This window comes from Lontra canadensis, unplaced genomic scaffold, assembly GCF_010015895.1.
Source record: "Lontra canadensis isolate GAN:19392208 unplaced genomic scaffold, GSC_riverotter_1.0 scaffold52, whole genome shotgun sequence".
Lineage (NCBI taxonomy): Eukaryota > Metazoa > Chordata > Mammalia > Carnivora > Mustelidae > Lontra > Lontra canadensis.
This window is the reverse complement of record NW_022631046.1, coordinates 10,368,036-10,393,808: the sequence shown is the minus strand read 5'-3', so window position 1 is coordinate 10,393,808 and position 25,773 is coordinate 10,368,036. Positions and strand designations below refer to the sequence as shown.

The window sequence follows — 25,773 nt, the reverse complement described above, 5'->3', positions numbered from 1 at the left end:
GAACAGACCTCATATTTAGTTTTGGCCTTTGTATTTATTGCCTGCATCCCAAACTCCTACCCTTGTATAGGTGGTCATAGGGGAGGCATCACCCATGGCAACCACGTGCCTCCCACACCCCCTCAAGACTCCTTGACCAAGCCTGTGAGGGACAAAGCTCCAATGACCCCATGTTACTGGACAGTGACAGCCATGCACACTGTTACCCATAACCTCCCAACAAGGAGCATCTAAAATGGAACACAGTAAATCCTCATCGATTCAGCCTCTGTTAACATGAAAGGGAGGATACCTTGGTTAATCTTCACTTCTCAAATAATTTATTCATAAAGAGGACAAAGTTTAATAACGCCATTGGGATGATAAGGATGATGAAACATTTAAAAGATTTCAAGGAAGCTCATATGGCTTTAGAAACACCTATTCATATCGTCATCCATGATTTCTTTATGTGTAATTATGTAATTGGGTTCATTTCCTTAAAAGCTGTAATAAGTAATAGCACCCATCTGCTTCTGGGACTGGAAACAACAACAGTGTCAACACATATTTATTGAGACCTATATCCATTCTGTCATACATCTATAATGTGAATAATCAAACTCTTCAGAGTGATTTTTAAAAATTACATTATCAGATTTGGCCCAAATGCATCCATTCTAGGAAGTCCCCGTCCCCATGTATAAAATGACGGGTCTTGAACTCTTGTGAAGCACTACAGTTAGAGTCCAGAAGAAATTAGAACTCGAAGGACAGCCTCCTTCAAGGGACACTCATGCATTCAAAGAGCTTCTAGAAAGACAAACCATGTGGGAAAAGGACAAACTAGCTGCTTATAATAGAAGGCTACATTTGTTTAATTTGGGGCATATCAGTTGGATTTCTCACCATCCCCTAATTTTCATGAAGTACTGTTTAAGAACTGAAACTTGAAAAGCACAAACAAAATGGGAATTTCAAGCCATGTCTACCTAACTGCCAATCAGCTTTTCCCCATGAAGGCGTTCCGATGATGCGCTACCATCTTAATCTTCAAAATATTTATAGCAAATCTCTGTGAAATGATTTCATGTTCTGAGATTGAGATCCAAATGATTTACCTGCTTAGATGTCCAGGTGCATGTGTTAAATGAAAAGAAATTAATGACTTGGTTTTTTTTCAAGTGGATTAATAAAGCACTGAAATATATTTAAGTGACATCACTCTGGCAAATTACTATGGTATTTTAACTTGGACTCCAACCGCATTGACTTATGTAGTCGAAAGGTCTTCTCTTTCCTTTCAGATCTTTCATTTTTTATAGATGACTTTTCCTTTAGCTACAACATATTCAATTAATTCATGATGGCCTCCAAACTGGTAAATCAAATGCTCCCATCTAGAAAGAAATCAAACATATTTTAATGCCTACACATCAAAATGATCACTTTGTCAATAAATGCTAATGTGGAAATACATTCTCTAAAAACTTCTTTAGGGCGCCTGGGTGGCTCAGTGGGTTAAGCCACTGCCTTCGGCTCAGGTCATGATCTCAGGGTCTTGGGATCGAGTCCCGTATCGGGCTCTCTGCTCGGCAGGGAGCCTGCTTCCCTCTCTCTCTCTCTCTCTCTCTCTCTGCCTGCCTCTCTGTCTACTTGTGATCTCTCTCTGTCAAATAAATAAATAAAATCTTAAAAAAAAAATAAAAACTTCTTTATACCTCGTCATCGAGAAAGGGCTTTAAAAAAAAAAACAGTAGATTACTATGACAACTAGTCTACAACTTCAATATTGTTTAATGGTATTATTGAAGTATTTGACCTGAAAATATTTGATCCAATCAAGTAATATGTAAAAGGTGACATCAGCATTATTTTCAATAGAGAGAGTGAAGAGTAGAATTAAAGTCGATTTCTTCAGTGGAACTTGAGGACCAAGGAATGCAACAGGCTTCCTGGGTCAAGGATTTACAACTTTCAGACTGAGAAAAATAAGACTCAAATTGTTGCATCGGAGGCCCACTTGGCAGTAGACAGTGGATGAGTAATAAGAACCCAGTGGCAGGAAAACAGAAGCAAGGCTTTTGGGATCTGGTAAGAGTGAGAAGCCAGAGAGGTAATGAATCAAATGCAGGGTGGCCAGCAGGAGCTGGGACACGCACCGCCCAGAACCAGCTGTAGGTCAGAACGCCAGCAGAAAAACAAGAACACGAGCCAGGCGGCACAAGTCCAAAGTCCGGGTAAACAGAACAAAACCCTGGAGATCTAGGGCAGATGGAAGACAGATGAAGAGACCGGACAAGCTGGTCTACCCTCTGTGGTCGAGGACCCACAGGGAGACTTGCTGGTTGGAAAGGGGTGATGGTAAAGGAGACTGGGGAGCTGCAGAGGCTTTAGGGCCAGATGCTAATATCGAGCAGAAAAGCCATTTAAACCCAGCCTACATATCACAAGGGGCACAAAATAAAACAGCTCCGTTGGGAGAACACTCGCCTGGACGCATTGATGATGATGAGATCTCCCTGTTTGCCGACTTCCAGAGATCCGTGTGTGTGAGATCTTCCCAGGGCATAGGCTGCGTTGATGGTGGCAGCGGCCAAGGCTTCCGACATGGACAGTCGCATGTTCACGCAGGCCAAGTGCATGACCACCGGCTAAGGCAGGCAAGAACCGCAGTAGAGGAAAAGAACAAAATGGTAGCTGCTACCTAGGACATTTCTCAACGCAGCACAACCAATAATGGAAATTAAATATCTGGGAGGAACCGGCTACACTGGTATGAGAATATTTTGATGTACATGTAAAGATTCTTATGCTTTGGAAAAGATTCCTTTATTAGAGAGATTACCCCCGCCGAACCCCTGGGTACTGAGTGTTTATTTACAACTTTTCAAGACCACTATCTATATAAGATGAAAGCCCACCTCCACACTTATTTACTAAAATTTCTTTGGGCCGTGCTGTCCTCCAAGACGGAGGTAAGTTATCATCAAACCACCACGCCCAAGGCTGAATCAAAAAATTATGCACATTGAACTTTCTCTCCTCTCTCTCTGCCTAGAGGCATTTGTGTGGCACGGAAATAGCCAAGGACCCTGCTGTCTACACTTTTTTTCCTGTTGCTCGAGAAAATAGTTTCTTAGATCTTTGGTACATTTTAACAATTAGGGAACTACTTTTAAATTATTGATACACACAGTGGAAGACTGATTCTCCGCTTGGAAAGGCACATTAAAAATAATTACCATTGAAAAGCAATATGCGTTTGGGTTGAAATCACTGCCCAGAGCAACGATTACCCCCTCCTCCAACATCTTCCTAGCACGGGGTTGCTTCAGTCTAAGAGGAAGGAAAAAAAAGAAAGATGGAAGTCTCTGGAAGTAGAGCTTCTATAGACTAGATGTTTGCAATGGAAACCGACTCAAGATATCCAACCCCTCTGTGTTCTGGAAGAAGAAACAGACACTCAAGGTTAAGTGATGAGTGGTGAAGTCAGGTGGAACCCCAGGATGCCTGATTTTTATCTCTGCTTTTGAAATGACTTGCCCATGACTAACCTCTTTAATTTGGGAGTGTTTATTTTGGCAACCTTTACATACTTCCAGAGATCCTTGCTAAGGAAGAAAAATCTAACTTAACATTAAAAAAAAAAAGTGTAACACTTTTTTTTTGACTCTCAAATGTAAAAAATGAGGTTAAAATAATGTTGTTTTTATTAACTTCCAGTTTGCAATTTTTTAATTCATATCTCTCCCCCTCCTGGGCAGGGGCAGAGGGGCCTCAAACATTTCTGGTAGGGCCTTTAAAACCTTGAAGGCCCAAGAATCTTTTATGTAAAATGTCTGCGCTTCTTCCTGGGTTGCGTGTCTCCTTGATTTCCTTGGCAAAATATTATTCTTTAGGACGTGACTCAAAAGTCATGACAGGGATAAACGGAGCCAGACACTAGCTCAAAGGGTGAGGACAGTATTCAGTAATACCTACTGCGAAAGGGAAAAGGATCCAGTGTGGCCTGGACTCAATTTTGGTTTGTGCAGTGGTAACTGGGCGTTTAAAGAAAGAAAGAGGAAGTTGGGAGGAAAAAGGGGCGGGTCCTTGAGGAGGCAATCCTGGGTGGTCAGAGACTTGTATCTCAGATATAAGTCTTTGCAGAGAAAGGATTTCTAATTGCAAGCTTTGTAAAGTAACTGCTCTAAGAGAAAGTCCAGGGGCCTATCTGCCAATCAGCTGGTTTTGCGGGAACAAGCAGTACATTCTCCTGGTGGGCTGGGCTTCCTCAGACAGGCGCTGTAAGGGGGCCTGGGTCATCCTAGGCAGATAACTTTGAGCTGTCAGAAACTATGCTAGTGTTTATTCAAGGCTCCCAGGGTTTGGGGGAGAGGGATAGATGGAAATCAGTTGTCTGAGAATCTACACGTTTACAGGCCAAGACTGAGGCCCTTGAAACATTCACAGTCGATGACGGACAGTTTGCAGGACTACCTAAGATAATGTTCCTCAATCAGCATCATGCATGAGAGGAGGTGGGTGAAGCAGGGATAATCATGTGGAAAGGTAGAACTTAAAATCTCTCCACAGTTCATTCCTTTTCTTTCTTTCTTTCTTTCTTTCTTTCTTTCTTTCTTTCTTTCTTTCTTTCTTAAGATTTTATTTATTTGAGACAGAACATAAGGAGGAAGAGAGGGAGAAGCAGGCTTCTCCCAGGTGCTGGGAGAAGGAGCCCATCTGGGGCTCAAGCCCAGGATCCTGAGATCATGACCTGAGCTGGAGCCAGACACTTAACCCACTGAGCCACTCAGGTGTCCCTGCACAGTTCATTCGGATGGCCTCCCCTCCCCTTCCAGAAATATTGAAGGAGAAAAAAAAAAAAGTGATTCTGTAGAAGTATCAAGGGAGTTCCAGAAAAACTGAGGTGAATGTATCCTAAATCAATTTAAAGAGTATACACAAAAATGCATACAATAATGATTAAAGGAAGCGGCACAAGGCCACTGTTATCCTGGAAGTGAGAGTCAAGAGAGAATTCAAGGCCCAGCAGAGAGCCCTGCAGGTTGGGCCTGTTGGAGAGATCAGAAAAATACCAGAACAGAGAAACCAGAGAGAGAAGGGTGGCCTCGGTGATGTTTCCTGTTGTCCAACTGGCCAGCCCATCCTGCGGAGAGCACAGATGGCAGCCACCTCTGGCGCAGGGACAAAGTTTAGACTTTTACTGCTGAGCTGCCCTTCACAGTGCAAGTCTCGGATTTTTGCTCCATCTTCAAGAGATTTAAGGGGAGGGAAAGGAAATTTTTTTTTTTTTTGGTAAAACATTATTTCTTGGTGATGGAAAATTAACCAGATTAGGTATTGATTGATGACTCTGACTGACTACTAAAACTTGCTGGGAATGCCAACATACCAAGAATGGTTATTGATTGATATTTCCTGGTTGCAATCTACATGAAGTTTACTCTTGAAATTCAGAGAACGTAACGGTAAGAGAAATGTGTAATATTACCTGTATGGGTATAACGTCACAATATATTCGAGAAAAGCACTGCCATATTCCTCTCTTCTCTCTTAAAAAAAGTTACTCGAAGGGTACCTGGGTGGCTCTCAGTTAGGCGTCCACTCTTGATTTCGGCTCAGGTCATGGTGTCATGGTGGTGAGATCGAGCCCCCTGTCAGGCTCCACACTGGGCATGAAGAATCTCTAGATTCTCTCTCCCCCTCTGCCCCTTCCCCCAGCTCACAGGCACCTGGGAGTGCCCTCACTCCCTCTCTCTCTAAAAAATAAATAAATAAATGTAAAAGTTACTCGAAGCCTGGCTTTTCTAATGCCTAAGGCAGAGCGTCTCAACCATGGCACAGTTCATAATTTGTGGCTGGGTGGTTCTTGGGCAGGATAATTCTCTGTGGTGGGAGATGGTTCTGGGCACTGTGGAGGTTTCTAGCCTCTACCTACTAGATGCCAGTAGTGCCCCCCTAGTGGGCCACAACCCTAACTGCCTCCAGACACTGTCCAACGTCTGAAACGGCATTCATAAAGATGGACTATGGACTGTGTTTATTCAGTCAATAGAGGGCAAACAGCAAAATTCCTGGGGGAGATTTCACAAAATATACTTACACATCTCCTCTTTCCTCCCACGCCTGGGGATTTTTGAGGACTGTGGTACCCAGTTGCATCCTCTTAGAAAACAGCTCCTTCACATTCTGAACACTGTCCAGTATCTCTAACATCTGATGCATGTTTTTAAAGTGGAGAGCCTATTTCATTACTTGGTAGTTATAAAAGTAATACATATTGACTTTTTAACTGGAAAATTCCAAAAATGAGGTGGGAAAAGGAAAGGGCAGCTCCACTTTACCCAATAATCCCACCACTCAACGGTGACTGGGGTCTAAACTCTCTCCTGAACCTCGCTCCAGGACTGGCATCTTCCAGAGCTCAGTTTTCCTGATCTGCATTTTTAAGGAATGTGGAAGGGCAATGAAATAAGACAGGCCTCCGGGTCTGTGTCCTCCCACCTGACACCCACTGGGGCAACTCACCTCAGCATGTAGGCCGTGGTGGGCAGAAGGACGGCCGAGCACTGGGCCGTTGCCATGGCAGTGATGCCCTCATCGCTCGCTTCTTCCAGGTGACTGATTGCCTGGGCTCCCAGCTCAGCCCCGAGCTAAGCAGAATGGGCAGAGAGAGAAGAGTTCACCAACAGCAACAACAATCAATAAAGGGCCAGAACATTGTTATTCCTGCAAAAATAAATACCAATCTATTACTAAAATGCCTTGGCAACTGCCTCTGCCAAGCACAAGCCCCCAGATGGGCAAAAGATTTGTGATGGGCATTCATTGGAAAATTAGCTAGTGTGCTACTTCAACAACTGTCCTTACGTCCAAGTGCTCACTGATATTCTTCACGCAGAGTGACACTGGTAATAAAGTCTGATTCTTACAGCATCGTCAAAAACACAGTAAGGAAATGTATCTTGCAGTGCTGTTGCACTCAGGGAAAACAGATCAGTTAAGAAAACAACCTTGGAAAAATGTGAAATTATATGTATCATTTGAGAATATGCACTTGAGCTTGATTTCTCTCCAGAGGAAAAATCTGGGCTCGACTGTGAGAAGAAAAGTAGGAGGTAATGCTATGATGGTAATGAAAACATACCATTAAAGTGGGTTTCTTAAAAAAAAAAAAAGTGGGTTTCTTCTCAGCTTGATACATTTACACACACACACACACACACACACACATGCACACACATACACAGTGCCCCAGGCTGAAAGGTGATTGTGTTAAGCATTCCAAGGGAAGGGAAAGTAGACTCATTCTTGACATCAAGCAATGGCCCAGGGAGGCAGCACAGCCATAGCAGGGCAGGAGGGAGCTGGCCCCTCGTCAGCAGCTAGCTTGGGTCTAAGGGCAATTCTGGTTTGGTGCTCTGGGGAGTGGGATGCCCCACAGACTGACTCTGTTCCCCAGGCGGAGCTTCCTTCTAACCTTGGAATCACCTTCACTCTCCCAAACTCGATTTGGTCATCCCAGGTACTGACCTCTGTTTAATTCACCAGTGCACTCTCTGCCACCAAAAGTATCTTGTTGACCACCTAGTTCACATGACAAGCATGCCCCATTTACGTCCTCACTAAAGGCCACCTGTCTGCCAGGCATTGTGCTAACCTCCAGGGACAGAGCTGCAAAGGCGCGGGGACAATTGTCAGCCCCTTTACTGTCCAGGAGGGAGCGTGGAGGCCATTTGAACACGGTGGGACAGGTGTGGGGAGGGTCTGTAACTCCCTCTTGCAGAGGTTTGGGAAGGATCCCAGAGAAGTGGTAGCTAAGAAGAAACACGGAGAGGAGGTAGAGTTAGCCAGGCGAGGGGTGTTCAGACAAGAGAAAGTACATGCAGAGGCGTGGGGGATCGAGTGTCCTAACACAGTTCATGGTGGCCAGCTCACGGAAAAGAGGGCAGGGGAAGTGAGAGGGGGAGGAGACAAAGAGGAACATGGCAGGTAAGCAAGGGCTGGATCCGGGTAAGCCTACGGCTGCGGAGTTGGGAATCTGTCCTGCTAGCATGGGTGAGCCTTTCAGGGCTTTCCGGCAACAGAGAGGAAGAGAAGATGCACTGAGGGCAGGGATTAAACTGATTAAAGAGCGGGCGGGCTTGGACACGGGGAGAGAAGCCGTTGCAGGAGATCTGCTGGGAGCCCTGATGGTGGTCTGAACTAGGTGGTCGGGGGAAGAGAAGTGGACCTGGACATAATCAGGAGGCAAACCTGGAGGCCTTGCTGGTTGACCAAAACAGGACAGGGGACAGGGAAAGGAGACAAGGTGATGTCCAAATTTTTCCGCTTAGACAATACTAGACGATGGGGTCATTCACTGAGCAGGAAACACAGGACCAAGATCCGGAAGCGATGTGAAGAGATCACACTGGATACGTCTGGAGTGTCTGTATTTATGCCCACATTATACACATCTGTATTTATGCCCCAAGGGCAGTTGTTTATTTCGCTCTGCTGTTTGGAGAGACAGCTAGACTCGCAACTGCGAGGACTGTGTCTGTCTGTCTTATTCACGGCTGAATTCTCAGAGCCTGGTACAGAGCAGACACTCATGTATTTGTTGAAAGCGTGAATAAATGAATCTGGGCAAGACACACAGGTCAGAAGAGCATCACGTGACCATGACCGGCGTGCTCTCCCAGCATTCCCCTGGTCTCCAGGAGGACCTTAGCCACAACATGAGCAATTTTTACTCCGCTCTGCCAGCGTGGCTTTCTGTTCCAACCAAAACAGGGTGTGGGTTTGCTAAACAAGATCACAGAAGTACTTCTTTTTCCACTAATACCACCAGCAGGCGATCATAAAAGTAAACGACCAGCAAAAAATTTCTAACAGGGGTCAGGGATTCCGAGGCTCGACTGGACCGATCCACACATTGTTCAAACAAATTCCCGTTTCTCTGTCTTTTCAGTAAGGCTCCTCCCACCTCTGAACCCACTAATGAAGTTTTCCATAGCGTGAGTGTTGACAAAGGAAAAGAAGAAGGTCGACCCTACCTCCGCAGCCTTCATCGGGTGCAGCTCGTCCCCATGGAAGTTAATCTGTAATCCCATCTCTTTTCCGCTTTGAAGAATCCTCCTGGTGGAGTCAAGATCAAAGACCCCCTTCTCGCAGAACACATCTATATTGTCCACGTGGATTTCCCCACTTCTGGCAAGCTCCTTCAGCTTCGGGAGGTGGCTACTGATGATTTCATCAGCAGCCTCTGATGCGGTCTTCCCTCTGGGCGAGAAAATGAGATTAGGTGAAGCAAAAAAAAATTTTTTTTTCTTTAATTAAAAAATTGTTTTAATTTAAAAAAATTAATTTAACTTAATTAAAATTGTTTAAAATTTAATTTAAAATTTTTTATTTTTTTTAATTTAAAAAAATTTAAAATGGATTTAATTGGTTTTCTGGCCCTTGAAGAATCTGACAAACCATGAGCAAATGACCTCAAGCCTCAAAAAGTAGAGAAATAATCCAAACTATACCTCAAGAGTCTTAACAATGAGGACACAGCAGAGATGTCGATAAGACTACTATAGGCACTGACCCTGTACACGGAGACTCAAAGGGCTCATCCATCTCTGGCCCAGCCATGTTGCCTTCGAGAATGCCAGCAAGGCCATGGGGGCTGAAAAACTGAATTTGCTTGCCAAAGACACATGGAGGGCATCCTGAATGCTTCCATAACTACCCAGTTGCAGGCTCCTTTGCTGGGCCCTACTGTTCACTCTGCCTTTTTCTTCTTCCACACTATTTGTAGAAGCACCGGAAAGAGGGTTGTAGGAGGCACTGAAATTCTAAGATTCTGGGGTAGTTATACATAGGAAAGGGCTGGGCTTTTGAAGTCAGAAAGACCCAGAGCTCCACCACTTGCTGGAGACCTAACTTTGGACAGGTCACGCAGCCATCATTTGGCATACTCTGAGCTGCAGACTGTGTCACTGGGGATCAGACCTCAGAGACTCATTGGCAGAAGGAGAAAATTTCTGTAAAACTTTAGCCCTGTATTTGGAACGCCAGAGTCTCTTGCTCAGCAAAAACCGTATTGGTGGGAAGATAGAGGTGAACTGTGAGGAGACAGGTGCTCATGTATGTTGTCCCTAATTCTCAAGACAATCATTTAGAATTATGTGTTATTTAGCTGTTTTACAGATGTTCAAAAAAGTTAAGTGATGCCCTCAAAATCATGTGCTGGGAAAGTTGCAAAGCTGGAGTGAAACCTAGGTCTGGTATGGCTCCAAAGCCTACGACTTCTCTACCACCTTACACTGCCTATCATTCACCTTATGTTCCATTCGGGAAAAAAAAAAAAAAAAATTTTTTTCTATAGACGGATGTCCCAAAAGTCTCAGTGCGGTTTAAGCTTTAATAATTTCGGAAGTACAAATGCTAAAAATGTACAAAAACATCATTGGAAATATTAAATATTTTTCTTTTCTACTTAATTTTCTGAATTCTTAATCATAAATTTAATGTTAAATTTTTTTATTTTCGGGGCACCTGGGTGGCTCAGTGGGTTAAGCCTCTGCCTTCGGCTCAGGTCATGATCTCAGGGTCCTGGGATCGAGCCCCGCATAGGGCTCTCTGCACAGTGGGGAGCCTGCTTCCTCCACTCTCTCTGCCTGCCTCTCTGCCTACTTGTGATCTCTCTCTCTGGGTTGAATAAATAAATAAAATCTTTAAAAAAAATTTTTTATTTTCTCTGATTGAAATGATAAACAAAAAATTAACATTAAACTTATTTTCCAAATTGCACAAAACTAAATAAATGTAAAAATATGTTATGAAACTTTCAAATAAGCCTGTAGTACTTACGTATCTAAGTTATCAAAACTCAAGACTTCACTAAGACTTTGTCCTGTTAATTTTCAAGTCTTGGATTTTATTTGTAAAGATTTTATTTATTTATTTGAGAGAAAGAGAGAACAATAGCAGGGGGAGGGAGAAGCAGATTCCCTGCTGAGCAGGGAGCCAATTAGGGGTTTGATCCCCTGGGATCCTGACCCGAACCGAAGGCATCTGCTTAACCGACTGAGCCACCCAGGCGCCCCCCAAGTCCTGGATTTCTTTTGGACCTTTTAATTCTGGAACTGTGGGCCTTTGGCTCTAGAAATTCTGGGACAGGTAAGATGCAGAAGCAGATGCAGAAAGGGACAGAATTCTCTACAAGAAAGCCATATAGGAGACACTTTTTAGGTAAAAGGAAAGCTCAAAACAATTTACAACAAGAAAACAAACATGTTTGCTGCTAAACAAAAAGATGAACGAAAATAAAAACTATTCTGAGTCATCCTGACCTAGAGATTTGCTCTATCACCTACGGAGTGTTACTTTTAATCTATAAAGTGCAATTATATGGTCACGGGCAACTATTTAAAGTAATATCTGTCACTTTAAAGGATCTAGTAGAGGACACTGCTTTCTGTTAACCAAAAGAATTTTGAATATCTCCATTTCCTCCTTCATCATTAGCAGACCAGTAAAACCGAAGGGATTGCCTTCTTAAAACCACCCTTGCAAGGGGCACCCGGGTAGCTCAGTCAGTTAAGTGTCTACCTTCGGCTCAGGTCATGATCCCAGGATCCTGGCATCAAGCCTCACATCAGGCTCCCTGTTCAGCAGGGAGTCTGCTTCTCCCTCTCCCTCTCCCTCTGCCTCTGCTTGTGTGTTCTCTCTCTCTCTGAAATGAATAAAATCTTAAAAACAAAAACAAACAAAAAACCACCCTTGTGAGACGACTATTACAATCAGAACACCTAACATCTTCTACTGAATTCTCTGCGAAAACAGAAGCATAGATACACCTCCACCCGGTCTGACTCCCTAACCCTCCTCCCCCCCCCCCCACCGCAGTGCGTCCCCACTTAGGGACCACCTGACCCCTTCTTTGTTTTCAATGCCCCATCAATGCCCCCAGTCAAACCCGCAAGCTGAGGTTACTTTGGCACCGAGTGAGCCCCGCAGTAAGTGGCGGAGATGCCTATGGGCAGCTGCCTCCGAGCGCGCTCGATCACGCGCAGCATCTTCAATTCGGTCTCCAGGTTGAGGCCGTATCCGCTCTTGCACTCCACCAGCGTGGTCCCCGCCCTCATCATGCACTGCAGCCTCTCCTGGAAGGAGCAGAACAGCTCCTCCTCCGAGGCCTGGCGCGTGCGCTCCACGGTGAAGTTGATCCCTCCTCCAGCCTGGTGAATGTCCATGTACGTGGCTCCTGCCAACTGAACACAGGGCTCGCCTTTAGGCTGGGCAAATGCGGGAGGTTGTGGGCAGGTCCACAGAATCCCCGTCCAGGGTGATGTTCAAAATGATTAACAACTGATAGGTCAGAGACACCAGCAGACCAGAAAGGATGCTGGGGTAGCGGGGCCATGGAGACCCCTCCCCTGCCAGGGCCTCTTAGGAACGGCAGGGATGGCCGAAATGGGAGAGGGGGCGGGGAGCACTGAGGGTCTCGGGAAGCAGCAGCAATTTACCAACTAGCCCAGAAGTATCTCAGTGTTCCAACAACCCAGCTGGCCCCAGTGTGGACCACTAAGTCTTTGTCCCTCCCACTCAATTTGACTATGAATCTAAAACTGCTCTAAAAAATTAAATCTATTAGAAAGAAACAATGTGAAAATGACTCCAACCATGGATTTGAGGGTTGGCCCTGGCTAATTAATGATTCAGGACATAGACTACACTTTATGTTTCTTAATAAGTCATTTTTTGGGGGGGAGAAAAATACAAGACAATTTATTTTTATGATTAGCAATATATTTTTCCAAGTTTGAACCAAAGAATGGTGAATTTCAAACTATATCATGGAGCCCTTTCAAAGGCTCCCAGGGGCAGGGGGCTGAAATGGGGGAAAGGAAAGAGAGGAGAAAGTGAGCAAAGCAGCTCAGCTCTGTTTTTTGTTTTTGTTTTGTTTTTGGTTTTTTTTTTTTTTTTGTAAGATTTTATTTATTTATTTGAGAGAGAGAGAGTGTGTGTGTGTATAAGTGCGGGGGGAGTCGCAGAGGAAGAGGGAGAGGGACAAGTAGACACCCTGCCAGGTGCTGAGGCCAACCTGGGGCCGGATCCCAGGACCCTGACATCATGACCTGAACCAGTCTGACAGTTCACCGACTGAGCCACCCAGGTGCCCAAAGGCAGCTCAGCTTTTTTTTTTTAAAGGGAGGATTCTAAAACATACATATGTACATACATACATATATAAGGATTTTATTGCTAAAAATTTTTGAAAACTGTTATACCTAAAATGATTGCTGGGCCTGTGCATAGTATTTGGACAATTGTAAGTTAGTTTCTTTTCCAGTTTATCTTCCATAGTCCAGGCCAGTAAAAATATACATGAAAAAGAAATGTAGGGGCGTCTGGGTGGTTCAGTTGGGTAAGCAACTGCCTTCGGCTCAGGTCACGATCCTGGAGTCCCAGGATCAAGTCCCGCATCGTGCTCCCTGTTCCCCGAGGAGTCCGATTCTCCCTCTGCCCCTATCTCTCATGCTCTCTCTCTCTCTCTCTCAGTCTCTCTCTCTCTCTCTCAAATACATAAATAAAATCTTTTTAAAAAAGAAATGTAGACATATGTTGCAAAGCCTGTTAGCCTATCAAATCTTTATAAAAAGATTTGTATTTGTGCCTTATTTTGATTTGTCATCATTTATGGCAGTTACCTTCATTGCAAACTCGTGAACTCTTTCACCAGCCCATACTGGATGTGTGTGTGCATCCACCAAACCTGTAATCAATAAATCAAATCATCTTTGAAGCTGAGAAATAGAAAGCCCTTAGATAGTAGGCAGACTACCCCATGCCACTCTTGGGAAAGCAAGATGATGGTCAGCCATCTTGGAGGAGGAGGGAGGAAGAAGAATTTGTCTATGGGTTCCCTCCACAGACAGGAAACAACAACACTCTCTGCATGGCTGTTCTAGAAGGCTTTAACGGAAGAGCGTGATTTGGCATGATGAGAATATCCATTAAAGAAAGACAGGTCCTTTTGCCCACTAAGTCCATGCTCACCAAACAAGCTTTTGGAAACAGGATGTCATATCTATTAGTTGAGCAAAACCAAGGACTACATCGCCAAGGAATAATCTGGGTGTGAAAAGAGAATATAATCTCTCCCAACTTTGAGAAGGAAAAATATGGAATCAGGAATATGAATCTTTCTTCAAAAAAGAAATGCAGTTTAATTGAAGAGAAACTATAAAGTAATCATGTGACTCATTTGTTTATCCAGATACAACTCAAGTAAAGTGTGTCTTTCCAGAATATTTAAAATACTTTGTGAATTAAATGTCTCATTAGTGGTTGCAATTGGACAAATATCAAGAATCTCTGTTCAGGGCCCCTGGGTAGCTCAGTGGGTTAATCATCTGCCTTCAGCTCAGGTCATGATCTCAGGGTCCTAGGATCGAGTCCCACATCGGGTTCTCTGCTTGGCAGGGAGCCTGCTTCCTCCTCTCTCTCTGCCTGCCTCTCTGCTTACTTGTGATCTCTCTCTGTCAAATAAATAAATAAATACAATCTTAAAAAAAAAAAAAAGAATCTCTGTTCAGATTGCTTTCTAGTATTTTCTACTCTTTTTCATAACGTTTCACTCTGACTTCATTTCCTGACTCCCAGAGCTGGAAGATAGAAGCTCTATCAGATACACATAGTAAACATTTTAAAAATATAAATCTTAGCCTCTCTGTTTTGTGTAGGACTCAAAATTTGTGAAACTTGTTTCAGAGGATTTCATGAAGCCATAAAACAATGTGGGAGATGATGGTTAACAAACTGATTTTGTGTCAATCACTAAGATATAAATAAACTTCAGTAAAATCTCTAGGGATTCCCTCTTCCCCAACTTTTCTGCCCAAAGATGTGTTCTTTGTTTCACACTCCATGTAAATTTAGAATCTATTCTGGTATTAGAAACAGCAGTTTGCCCTAGCTGCCTCCCATATGAGGTAGATTAGTAAAGTTCTTCCACAGCTTTTGAACCTAAACACAACACAACTGGTTTCTCTCCAGCATGTGAGTGGGAAGCAGGGGCCCTTTCCCTGTCTGGCAATCTGGGGTAAGGTATTTCATCCCTATACTGGAGTTTTCTAATGTGTAACATGTAGATAATGATACTTACTTTACAGGGCAGTTAGAAGGATTCAAGATGAAAACATGTTTGTAAAATAGCTAGACATTCAGTAGTAGAAATGCGAAGCACGGTAGCTATTATTATATTTTAATATGATTTTGACACCCTATTTAAAACAAGCTCTTCCTCTTTACATTACTAAAACTGGTTGCAGGGCTTTACTGAAAAAAGGGGTTAGTACCCGGCAAGATGCATTTCCCAGAACAGTCAATCCTTTCCTCGAATGATTCTTCGGAAAACATTTTTTGGATCTCATCAGCTGGACCAATGGCTTTTATAAACCCATCCCTGAAGAAAAATCAAGAAATAATTACTAAAGTTTGGGGAAATACTGTGGAAAAGCTGACTAATGATTTAAAATATGTTGTCCATGTCTTTTGCTATCAGTCAGCTTTATCCTATGTCCTTCTTGCATCTGTGTTATTGAAGGAAAAAAATGACTCCAGCCACATGCAAGCCCAAAAGTCAAATCATATGTATAGAATATTAGTTGTTCCCCAAGATCAATGTTCCCCTTTCCCCACAGGGCTAGATTCCTAAATCTTAGCTGAACACATCAACACCCAGAATGAAATCTACATTTCTGGGTTTCTCATCAACCGGGTGTGGCCATGTGACTAAATTCTAACCAATAGGGCTGTTTTCACTTCCTTGTTTCCACCGTCTGGAAGGTAGACTCCATACAGAGAGGTGGAGCAGCCATCTTGGATGATGGAGTGAGAAAGGGTTGTGCACAGGGGCGCGACAGTAGAGCCTCAGAACTCCATGGAGTATGGCCTCAGTTAGCCCTGGATTCTTGCCTCTGTGCAGTTCTGCTAACTTGTTTGTAACAAATTCTCAACAGTAACACTGAGAATGTTTTTATCCCTTTGTTAATTAAAAACACATGGTCCCTCAAAGCTGGGCTCTTGCACAACCCTAAGCAGCGTCAGATAAGGGCTGAGACAATCTTGCACAATCGCGGGCCGTGGGGCTCTCCAATTCACATCAGCATCCAAACCCCACTCCTAACTGCAGGTTCGCCCCCCACCTCAAACTCTGGCTGTTCTTTTATTCATGTCCAGCAGGAAGCACAGAGGGTTAAATGAAAAAACTGAAAATGTCCTCTTTTTCTGAATTTCCTCTCACCCTAAACCATCTGAACGTCTTCGTGGTTCTCAAATTTAGTATACGAAGTGGGGTGGGCTGGAGGGTGTTCTGTAAAAATTTAAAGTCCCAGCACTCCATCACAGAGATGCTGATTCCCAAGATCTGGGGAGAAGGGATGGGGGGGGGGGCGTTCTTCACCGAATGGCTCCTCGAAGGTAAGTAGCAACAGGTGCCGAAAAGGCCTGAGGTGGCTCCCTGGATGCAGGATTTTACGCGGTTCCCTCCACAGCGCCCAAGTTAGGGAAAGGGGGCCAGGCCCGGCCGCGGCTGCCCGCTGCCCCCAGCGCGCGGCCACTTACGTGCCCACCACGAGGCTGGCGCCCTCCAGCACGGCCAGGCGGCACAGCGCGTCCCGCGCCAGGAAGCGCTCGCCGCGGGCGCACACCATCACCACTTGCCGCGCGTTCTCCAGCAGGAGGCGGTGGCCGCCAGCCATGTCGCCGCGCGCCGCGGGTCTCCGGGAGGCCACCGGGCGGGTGCGCGGGCGAAGGAAAGTGCGGGTCCGCGGGCGGCGCCGCGGGGCAGGGAGGGTGGAGTCGGGGCCGGCGCTCGCCGCCGCCGCCCTGCGGGTCCGCGGAGGAGCGCGCGCCTCCCTCCGGCCGGCGCGGCTGCAGAGCCGGGGCCGACGACCCGGGGGGGGGGGGGGGGATTAGTAATAAACGTGATCCTGGAATCGCCTCTTCTTTTGGTCGCCCGATGTTCTGGGTAAATGTGATGGAGACCGTAGTCCCTACTTTCTAGGGGACCTGACGCTGGGTTACCGGGAGAGAGAAAGGTGGGCTCCGTTTAACACAAGGCCAGGAGGAAGGGGGTCCCCTAAAGGCCGGGGCGCCCAGGTGGGGCTGAGTAGAGGCAAACCTCTCCCCAGGAGCTGGGGCGGGAACCGGGCGTAGAGACCCAGGAGAGGCAGCGTGGGGGAACCTCTGCCCCGCCGGCTCGAGCGGGACGGGCGGTCGGCAGAAGGAACCCGAAGGTGGGGAGCAGGGGCGTGCGGTGGGGGAGTTGCCCCTGGGTCCGCGCGGCCGTGTTGCAGGGTGACGGGTGCCGCGCACAATTTTCGGTTAGCCAGCTCCGCTCCGGAATCCCCTACCAGAAGGTCCCCGAGATGAAGGGGGATCCTGGCGGGGGAGGATAGAGCCGAGACCAGAGAATCCATTGGCGCCTCTGCCCAGTGTCCCCTAACGTCTTCCTGAAGGATAGGTTTGGACCGGCTCCTGGATCCGAACTCTTGCAGGTAAAAGTGGTTTCAGCTCCGTGTCCGCCCCCATCCTCACCCCAGCTGGATCTGGGGCGGGGTGGGGGTGGGGGGTTGCTACTCTCAATTTCCCACCAAGATTGGAGACAGAATCAAACTTGTTTAAGGAAGATGGTCGGTAATTTTCACCCGCATTTTTTCTCACCTATCAGCTGCTTTGAAAACACTGGCAGGCACTGGGTTTTAATTCTTAATTATTTTATTCTATTTATACACTTTTAGTAGCAGCTCTGTGTTAGGCTGTGGAACATAGAGACAGGAAAGTCACTTTCCCTGCCTCACAAAGACGACAGTCTAAAGGGAGACACTTTACAAACAGGAATAACAGACCATCAAAGCAGGCTGAGGCCTGTAAAATCATAAAATACAAAAGTAAGTCAATTGTTATTTTAAAAGCCACTTAAAAACAAGATAAAGCAAAAATCCTCTAGATAAACACAATAAATAAGAATATACTTTAGCTTCATATTTTGGTCTTACAAGAGAGAAACCAATTGGTAGGAAGGAGAGAAGAAAGGAAAAAATGGAAAAGAAGTCGGTAGAGGATGTGAGTAAAAGAGACCAGATGGGTGGAAAAAAATCCATACATTACTCACAGCTCAGACATAAAATCACAAACAGATGGGTGTGCCTATACACAGTTTTAAAGAGAAAGGTATATAGAGAGAAATAATACAAGAGAAATAGAAATAGTGAAACGCAAACATATAAAGTCACTAATTCATAGAGAAATATTAAAATGTTCTCTCTAACATTTCTGCTAAAGACTTGAATCTGTTCCATTTGCTATTACAGGCATATTTGCAGATTTAGGAGGTTGTAGGTGTAAAGGAGGGAGTGACATTATAGAAATATAGAAGGCTTTGGTCTTCCATAAACTGGTCTTAATCCCACTCTGTCACTGATGAGCTGTTTGACCTTGGAAAATGTCCTTAATTTTCCCAAACCTCAGTTTTCCATCCATCTTCTCATAGGGTAATTGTTTCTTTCTATTTTATGGTCTTGTTTGAGTTTTAGAGAAGATGAAATGGAAAACACTTTGCCCAGTCACTAGCTCTAAATAATAGGTATTATCATCATCATCATTATTATTATTCTGCTGCTGCAGCTAGTTTATTTTAATCCTGTTTTTTCTCTTCTTGGTCAATTAAATTCAATATAAGATTCCAGCCATGAGGTCCCCTTCTGAGTTCACAGAATGTACCATGAACTGAAAGCTTATACGTTTTGGGGAAGTCAAAAAGGAATGGTCACTCTATTCACGGGGATGATTTGTGGGTGACATAGGCATGGCCTGAGAAGCCCCCGCAAACAAGAGGTTTGCACAAGCAAGGACAAGGGTGGGCTTCTCTCCTCCTTGGTCATTTTTAAATACATAATTATAGATAATTTCCTCAGTGCTTACCAACATCCCTATAGCACTTCTTTGTTCACACAGTACGTTTTATAACCCCCAGGGGGATTTTTTGTTTTGTTTTGTTTTGTTTTTTTGTTTTTTCAGTTTGCGAAAGGGGCAGTCAGAAATGTCAACAGGAAAGTCTACACAAAATACACCAGCAGGGCCTTAAAGGTCAAGCTGCAGGTAATTTCCTCATCACTGTGCTCTGCTTCTGACCTAATCAAAAGAGGCAGGTCATTGAACAGGCCAAGGACCTACTGGCTCCTGGCTCTCAGGTAAACAAAAAATTGCTAAGTCTGGTCTCTCCACACCATCCAAGGACACAGTTTACAGCCTTTTCTCCTAGTATTTGTCCAAGTGGGTGGAAAAGAGGTGAGCAAAAACCGCAAGGCTTTTGGTCTGAATCTGTCTAATCTTTGTTTGTATATGGGAGATCAACAAAGCTTTTTATGTCCTACTGAGAGACTGGAAATCCATTTTCCCTGAGTTGTAGAGAGAGTTGTTGAGAAAATCAAACAGAAACTGCTTCGGATAACATCGGGTAGATACTGTTATCGTTCATTGTATTCGGAGCTGGTCTTGGACTTTGGGGTTGAGCATTGTAAAACCCCACTCCTCTTTTTCTACTTCCACGAATCTTGGAATGTTAAGAATGTGCACGAAGGTGGGTCAGGTTCCCCACACTTGCACTGATATTGCTTGAGATTCCTCGCAAATGAATCAGTTTTGAGAATTTGAGTTCAGGGTTTCTTACAAAAGTTGGTTTTCAGTTATCCCTCTTTTTCAATGCTGGTAGTTATTTGCAAGACAGTGCAGACTAGAGAGAAGACAGATCTGGAATATCTACTTTAGGAAATTATAGGCAATTATTTCCCTATCAGCCTACCGTGAGTAGGCACATTGCATGCATTACCTGTGGTTGAGAACATCCGTACTGGACAGAAGAACCTAAGATGCACAGAGTTTCCTCAGATAGGCCTAAGAGAAAGAGCTGGTAAGAGCAAGAGGCAGGATTCAAACCTGCCTGCCGTCAAGGCCGTGGTCTTTCCATTGTGTCATCCACGCTCCCCCTGTGATGATACACATCAAACATCTGACTCGGCATAATGCAGATGCATATGCATCTGAATTGCATAATGTTAGAGGAATGCTAGCATTCATTAAATCAACCGGTATGGTGTTCACTTTGGGGAACAGTGTATTTTACACTCACATTCCCTTGGATGTCTAACATATCTCAAATGTAACATGTTCCCAACTGAACCTTTGATGTTCCCAGTTGCCCCTTCTCCCACAGCCGCTCTGTCTCCATCTATTGCAATGCCATCCTTTCTTTCCCAGGCTCTTTATCTCCTACCCCACGCCCAGACCATCAGCCGGTCCTTTCTAAATGTATCTGGAAATCTGACCACCTCTCACCACTTCCATGGTCTCTTGCTCCCAGTGACCGTAGCCTCCCAGCAGGGGGCCTCATTCCACACCCCCTCGCACAGTCTCTTTGCAGCTCAGCAGGCAGAGTGGCTCATTCCAGATTCTCATTTCACCGAGAAAATGGCCCACAGGGCCCTCATGATCTCTCCGATCTCATCTGTCACTCTGTGCTTTGTTCACCTCGCTGAAGTTCCACGGATCTCCTTGCTGTTCCTCGTACACACCAGGCATCCTCCTCTCTAGAATGCTTTCCCCATGGGCTTACACTGCTGTGGTGCTCACTGAGCCCCTGATGCTGTCCAAAGTGTGGGGGGACACATGTTAACTCACCTAACCATCTCCTGAGGTAGGCGCCATTCTCACCCGCCCTTTTGAAAGACGGGGAAACTGAGGCATGGGGATTAAGGAGCATAATGACAGTCCTTTCTTTTCACAACTGGCCTCTGCCACCTCTGAAAATGACGGCCTGAAGTCACACATCACCATTTTAAGGCCCTCATTTTTCTGAGCCCCTCATCTTTTTCATCTGCCAGAAGTTAGATTTGAACATACGTTTCATATTTTTAACATATATTTTTGGTGTGAATTGGCAGGCATTTGCTATGCAATTCAATGACATTTCCCCCCCTGTTTTAGTACAGAGTCTTTGTGTAGTCACGCTACTTTGATTTTGCACAACTAAGACATTCCCTGGCTTTGACTTTCTTTTCCTGGTTGGCCCATTATATTGGTTTAGTTCAGATACCTTTACAGTCCCTTCTAGAAATAGCTGCCTCTTTTCTTCTCCCTTGGGTTCTTCACCAACCCTTCATTCATCAATAGGGAGATGAAGTACATATTTATGTATAACAGCTTCTAGAGACTGCTGGTTCCATTCACATATTTTATGAATTACTGGAAAGATGGAGTCAGAGCAGATACCTGCTATTAGCAGTTGGCTTCGAGGAACGACAACCTCTGGTTTTTCTAGGAGGGAAAAAGTGCCAGAACCCAGGGATGAAGATTTTTGTTCCAGGTAGACTTAAGACAAAGTGAACGAAAGTGGAGCTGGATAGGGGAATGAATTTAAATAGATAGGAGAATTGAAAGAGGAAATGTATGTCAAATAACTCAGCAGAATCTTAGGGATTTGGATGAGTGCAGAGCACATAAATATACAAAAACCTACAAATCTTTACTATTGGCCACCCAAATTCCAAATATATCAACCCAACAGACTGTTGTCAATTTTTCACCGACCCTTCTTTTCCACTGTCAGAATGAACCCAATGCCTGCGGAAAAAAATCTTCAGTAATCTGAAAAAGTATAACATCAATGACCTAGGTTTTTTGTTAATCTTTTCTCTTTTATAAGCTTTAGCATAATTTCTTTCTGCTTTTCCATTTTCGTTTTCATAATCACTGGAAGGAAAATCACATTCTCCTTGGTAAATATTAGCACAAAATTGCTCCCACTTACTGAGTTTGCTGTGTGGGCCAGGGCCCTGCCTGCTGGTTTATACACATGACGTCCGTCATTGAAACCTCATGAAAGCTTGAAGAGGGGAAATTATATTCCCATTTGATGGATTAGGAACTGAGGCTCAGAGCTGCTGAGTAATTGAAACGTAGGCCCCACGAAGAAAGTATGTTTTTAAATTGCCCTGTTTGGGGCACCCAGAACAGTGTCTAGCACATAGGAGGTACTCAATAAATATTTTTTGAATGTTAAATGATCTTGCTCTCTATCGGTAAATACTCATCTGTAAATATCAAGCTGGCTTCTCCATTCCAAAGTGGGCATCTTTAATCATCTGCTAGAAATGCCTCCGGGAGTCTCTTCAAAATGGCTCTTTGAGAGACCTGAGGCATAATTTTTTTTAAATTTATTAAGTTTTTATTTTATTTATTTATTTTTTAAATTTTTTATAAACATCTAATATATTTTTATCCCCAGGGGTACAGGTCTGTGAATCGCCAGGTTTACACACTTCACAGCACTCACCATAGCACATACCCTCCCCAATGTCCATAACTCCACCCCTCCTCTTCGAACGCCCCACCCCCCTGAGGCATAAATTTAAATGGGCAGCTTCAAACGGGATGTTTGTCTCATTGTTCTTGTGTGGACACACCTTTTTATATAAACTCCTGAATATCCTTTTTTCCTCCCCTGTGAAAGAATCATTATTACTTTTTTCATTGTAAACATTACACAAGCTCATTGAGAAATAATATTAAAAAGTGTAAAAAGTCAAGACAAGGATTAGGGTGAAGCAAGGGAAACGTTTACCTTTGGTGCAAAACCTAAGGGGAGGGCAAACACAAACAACATTTTAGTTCACTATTTTTAAAAATAAAAATGAATGCAAAAATTCCACGATGAACAAAATATCAAAAATGTACATAAAGATGAGATCCGTGGGCCGGAACGAAGGTGTGGCAAGGGAGGCGCTCACTCTTGGGGTCATGGGGCGCACAGTCAGATCCCGTCTGTATTAAAATCCTAATATTTTGTTCACCATGGACTTTTCCCCCTGGAATTCTTAAAAAATTGCATTAACATGTTATTTATTTTGATAACTAAGTTTTGGGGGTCACTTCCTTAAATTTGGTACCTAACCCTAATCCCAAACCCGATAGAATATGAGGAGGGGTTGCTCCAAATTGAAGACCACACCCCCCCAACTGACGTTCGGAGAACTGTTTTTCAAACATCTGATTTGGCAGGTGTTCTTTTATCCGCACCACTCCCGCCCTTTGGAAATATTTTGTTTTTCACATTTTTTTTAAAGATTTTATTTATTTATTTGACAGAGATCACAAGTAGGCATAGAGGCAGGCAGAGAGAGAAGGGGAAGCAGGGCTCCCCGCAGAGCAGAGCCTGATGCGGGGCTCCATCCCAGGACCCTGGGATCATAACCTGAGCCAAAGGCAGAGGCTTAACCCACTGAGCCACCCAGGCGCCCCTTGTTTTTCACTTTTAATAGATAGTTAACAGAGGGACTAGGGACCAGAGCATTGTTTTTGAGGGACCACAGGACAATCCGTGTTATGGGTATCCCAGAGTTATTTAATCAACTCCCTGTTTATTAAATAACATGTCAACAAACATTATTGTACATACTCACTTTGCCCACTTACCCAATTATCTTCTTGGGGTTCATTCCCAGACTTGGAATTGCTGGACCAAAGAGTCTGTGCTTTTAAAAGCAATGAAGGCTATTTGGAATCACTGGTTGTTGAACTCAGCCCCTTTCCGCGAGGTTTACAGAATTTATTTCTTTTTAAGTTTTTACTTCAATTCCAGTTAGTTAGCATGAAGTATTATATTAGTTTCAGGTGTACAATTTAGTGAGTCGACACTTGCGTACATCACCTGATTCTCAGTTTTACAGAATTTATTTTTAATGCATTTCCTTTTCTTTGGACAGGGCCAGGAGACAAAATGTCATCAGCTTTTTTGCCGGTATCACGGGCTCCTGAAGGTAAAGAGGAAATCTGTCAATGAGTTCTTGCTTTGTGCCTGGTATGGTCAGTCTCCATGGTGGATTGGGAACGTAGCAAAAGGAGAACGGCACATGACAAGCATCACACATGGCCTTTCTATGTCAGGAGTTTATAAATGGCCTACTGAGAAGAGAAATTTCTCTTCCAATTTTAATTCTGCCAAGAAAAAATCTTCACATCGGAGAGGCATTAAATGGTCATATTTAGCTAGGTTGCTAGGGAATTTCATGACATAAAACAATTAACTCAATTATTTGTCATAATAAAGGACATGAATAACCACATTTTATCAAAATCTGTCCTCTCCTTTCCTTTTCCAGCCTTTCTCTCCTCCTCCTGCTTCTTTAAAAGTATACAAGGAATTCATATTTGTCGGTATAGAAGAATGGCTTCTTTGTCACTGACAGGTTTGACAAAGCTTTGAACATTGGATAACACCAAGAGTGTGTTACAGGGGACAGGCATTCCAGAGGCAGTTTCCATGGGCTCAGGGAAAGTCACGCCATAGATTCTTCCTCAGAGACTCCGGAAGGAACCAACCCCACACCTTCTTCTTAGACCTCTGGCCTTCAGGACTGGGAGAGAATCCGTGCCTGCTGTTTTAAGCCGCTCTGTTTGCAGTAATTTGTTGTGGTGGCCCCAGTTCCATGTGACTAGGAAGTCATTCAGGTGGAGAGAAGGACTGGCTAAGGGCCAGTGCTAGAGTGAGTTTATAATTCAGGAAACTTGTTAGAGTGGGTTGAAAGTGGTCCCTCCAAAATGGTAGCTCTCTGTGTCTTCACCCCTGCAATGTGACCTTATTTGGCAAAAGGGTCTTTCAAATGTAATTGAGGTAAGGATCTCAAGATGAGATCATCCTGGACTTAAGGTGGGTCCTAAATCCTAAATGACAAGTGTCTTTGTGAGAAAAAGAAGTCCCTGTGAACACGGAGGCAAAGATTGGAGTTACACGGCCAATGCATGCCTGAAGCCACCTGAAGCTGGAAGAGATGAGGAAGGATTCTCCCACAGAGCCTTTGGAGGGAGCGTAGTCCTGCTGACACTTTGATGAGGGACGCCTGAGCTCCAGGACTGTGAGAGAAATTCTCTTGTCTTAAGCTGCTAAGTTTGTGGCCATTTATTATGGCAGCTGTAGGAAACTAATATACTCGGTGTTTAGAGTTTTACGTTTTTTCTATTTCTTTATACCAAAAGGAACTTGGGTTTGGAGTTGGAGGGGAAAAAAATATCTTGTCAATCCAGGACACTGAAACCTGGTCGGACAGAATTTAAACTCAGGCATTCAAGGCTTTAAGTCACCTAGGGTGGGGTGGACAGTAAGTTTGCAAGGTTTTTCTTGGGAGGAGAGAGGGTTGGTTGAGAGAGATGTCCAGCCTACCAATGGTTCGCCCTTTGGAGGACATCAGCAGTCCCTTCCTGGGATGTCAGGCCTAGCTCGCCTGAGAGTATAGAGTCCAGGTCATGAACTCTGGCAATGCCACTCAAGCCCAAGAACCTTTGGGTCCTTGACTTCTGTTGTCTCCTGGGCCTCAGCCTGTTGGCTATGCCCTTCCATACTCCTGCTGTCTCCAAGCCCAGCTGCCTGGACTCCTCCCACCTGTCTGCTCATGTATTAAAGGCCTAATTTCATGTATTGTCTTGACTTCTTTGATGTGGCCCTATATGGCAGGTGGTGTCCTCCTCCCTGAGCTGTGAGTGTAAGTGACTAATCTCTATCTATTGCATCAGTCCAGTGTGGAGTGTCATATGTTCAATCATCTCATACTATTTGGGGCAGGGGATCCCTCCTTTACTGACAAGGTGAATCAGAAGCTCAAAGCTTCCACCTCTGCAGTTTTCTTTCTTCCTAACCCATTACCCACAGAAAAACGTGCCTGAGGTTTCTATCCCAGGCATTCCCACTTT

General features: G+C 44.4%; 2 protein-coding genes across 5 annotated transcripts in view; one reads left to right on the top strand and one right to left on the bottom strand.

Moving 5' to 3' along the window:
* Positions 1 to 532: 532 nt before the first annotated feature.
* On the bottom strand, positions 533 to 16,807 carry AMDHD1 (amidohydrolase domain containing 1). Its single transcript, XM_032874273.1, has 9 exons — positions 16,594 to 16,807; positions 15,327 to 15,433; positions 13,677 to 13,741; positions 11,959 to 12,236; positions 9,027 to 9,252; positions 6,514 to 6,638; positions 3,225 to 3,318; positions 2,473 to 2,633; positions 533 to 1,379 (listed from the first exon to the last, which is right to left on the bottom strand). The coding sequence occupies exons 1-9, from the start codon at positions 16,728 to 16,730 to the stop codon at positions 1,292 to 1,294; spliced, it is 1,281 nt and encodes a 426-aa protein (XP_032730164.1). The 5' UTR covers positions 16,731 to 16,807; the 3' UTR covers positions 533 to 1,291.
* A 493-nt stretch (positions 16,808 to 17,300) lies between these two features.
* The window catches only part of CCDC38 (coiled-coil domain containing 38), a 47,863-nt gene continuing 39,390 nt past the window's right edge, over positions 17,301 to 25,773 (top strand). For all 4 annotated transcript variants that reach the window (XM_032874266.1, XM_032874267.1, XM_032874265.1 and 1 more), the window contains exons 1-2: positions 17,301 to 17,528; positions 23,793 to 23,846. Coding sequence is in view for 3 of the 4 variants with exons in the window: in XM_032874267.1 (XP_032730158.1) it covers positions 23,807 to 23,846 (40 nt within the window). In the remaining variant the exon portion in view is untranslated. The remainder of the gene's footprint in view (positions 17,529 to 23,792; positions 23,847 to 25,773) is intronic.

What these genes read in the sequence shown, in the direction of transcription:
- AMDHD1 (XM_032874273.1), bottom strand. Translation starts at nt 16,730, where the DNA reads ATGGCTGGCGGCCACCGCCTCCTGCTGGAGAACGCGCGGCAAGTGGTG. An exon ending in GCCAGCCTCGTGGTGGGCAC is followed by an intron (nt 15,434 to 16,593) that starts GTAAGTGGCCGC and finishes ATTTTTCTTCAG; the next exon opens with GGATGGGTTTATAAAAGCCA. An exon ending in TTCACGAGTTTGCAATGAAG is followed by an intron (nt 12,237 to 13,676) that starts GTAACTGCCATA and finishes CCCTGTGTTCAG; the next exon opens with TTGGCAGGAGCCACGTACAT.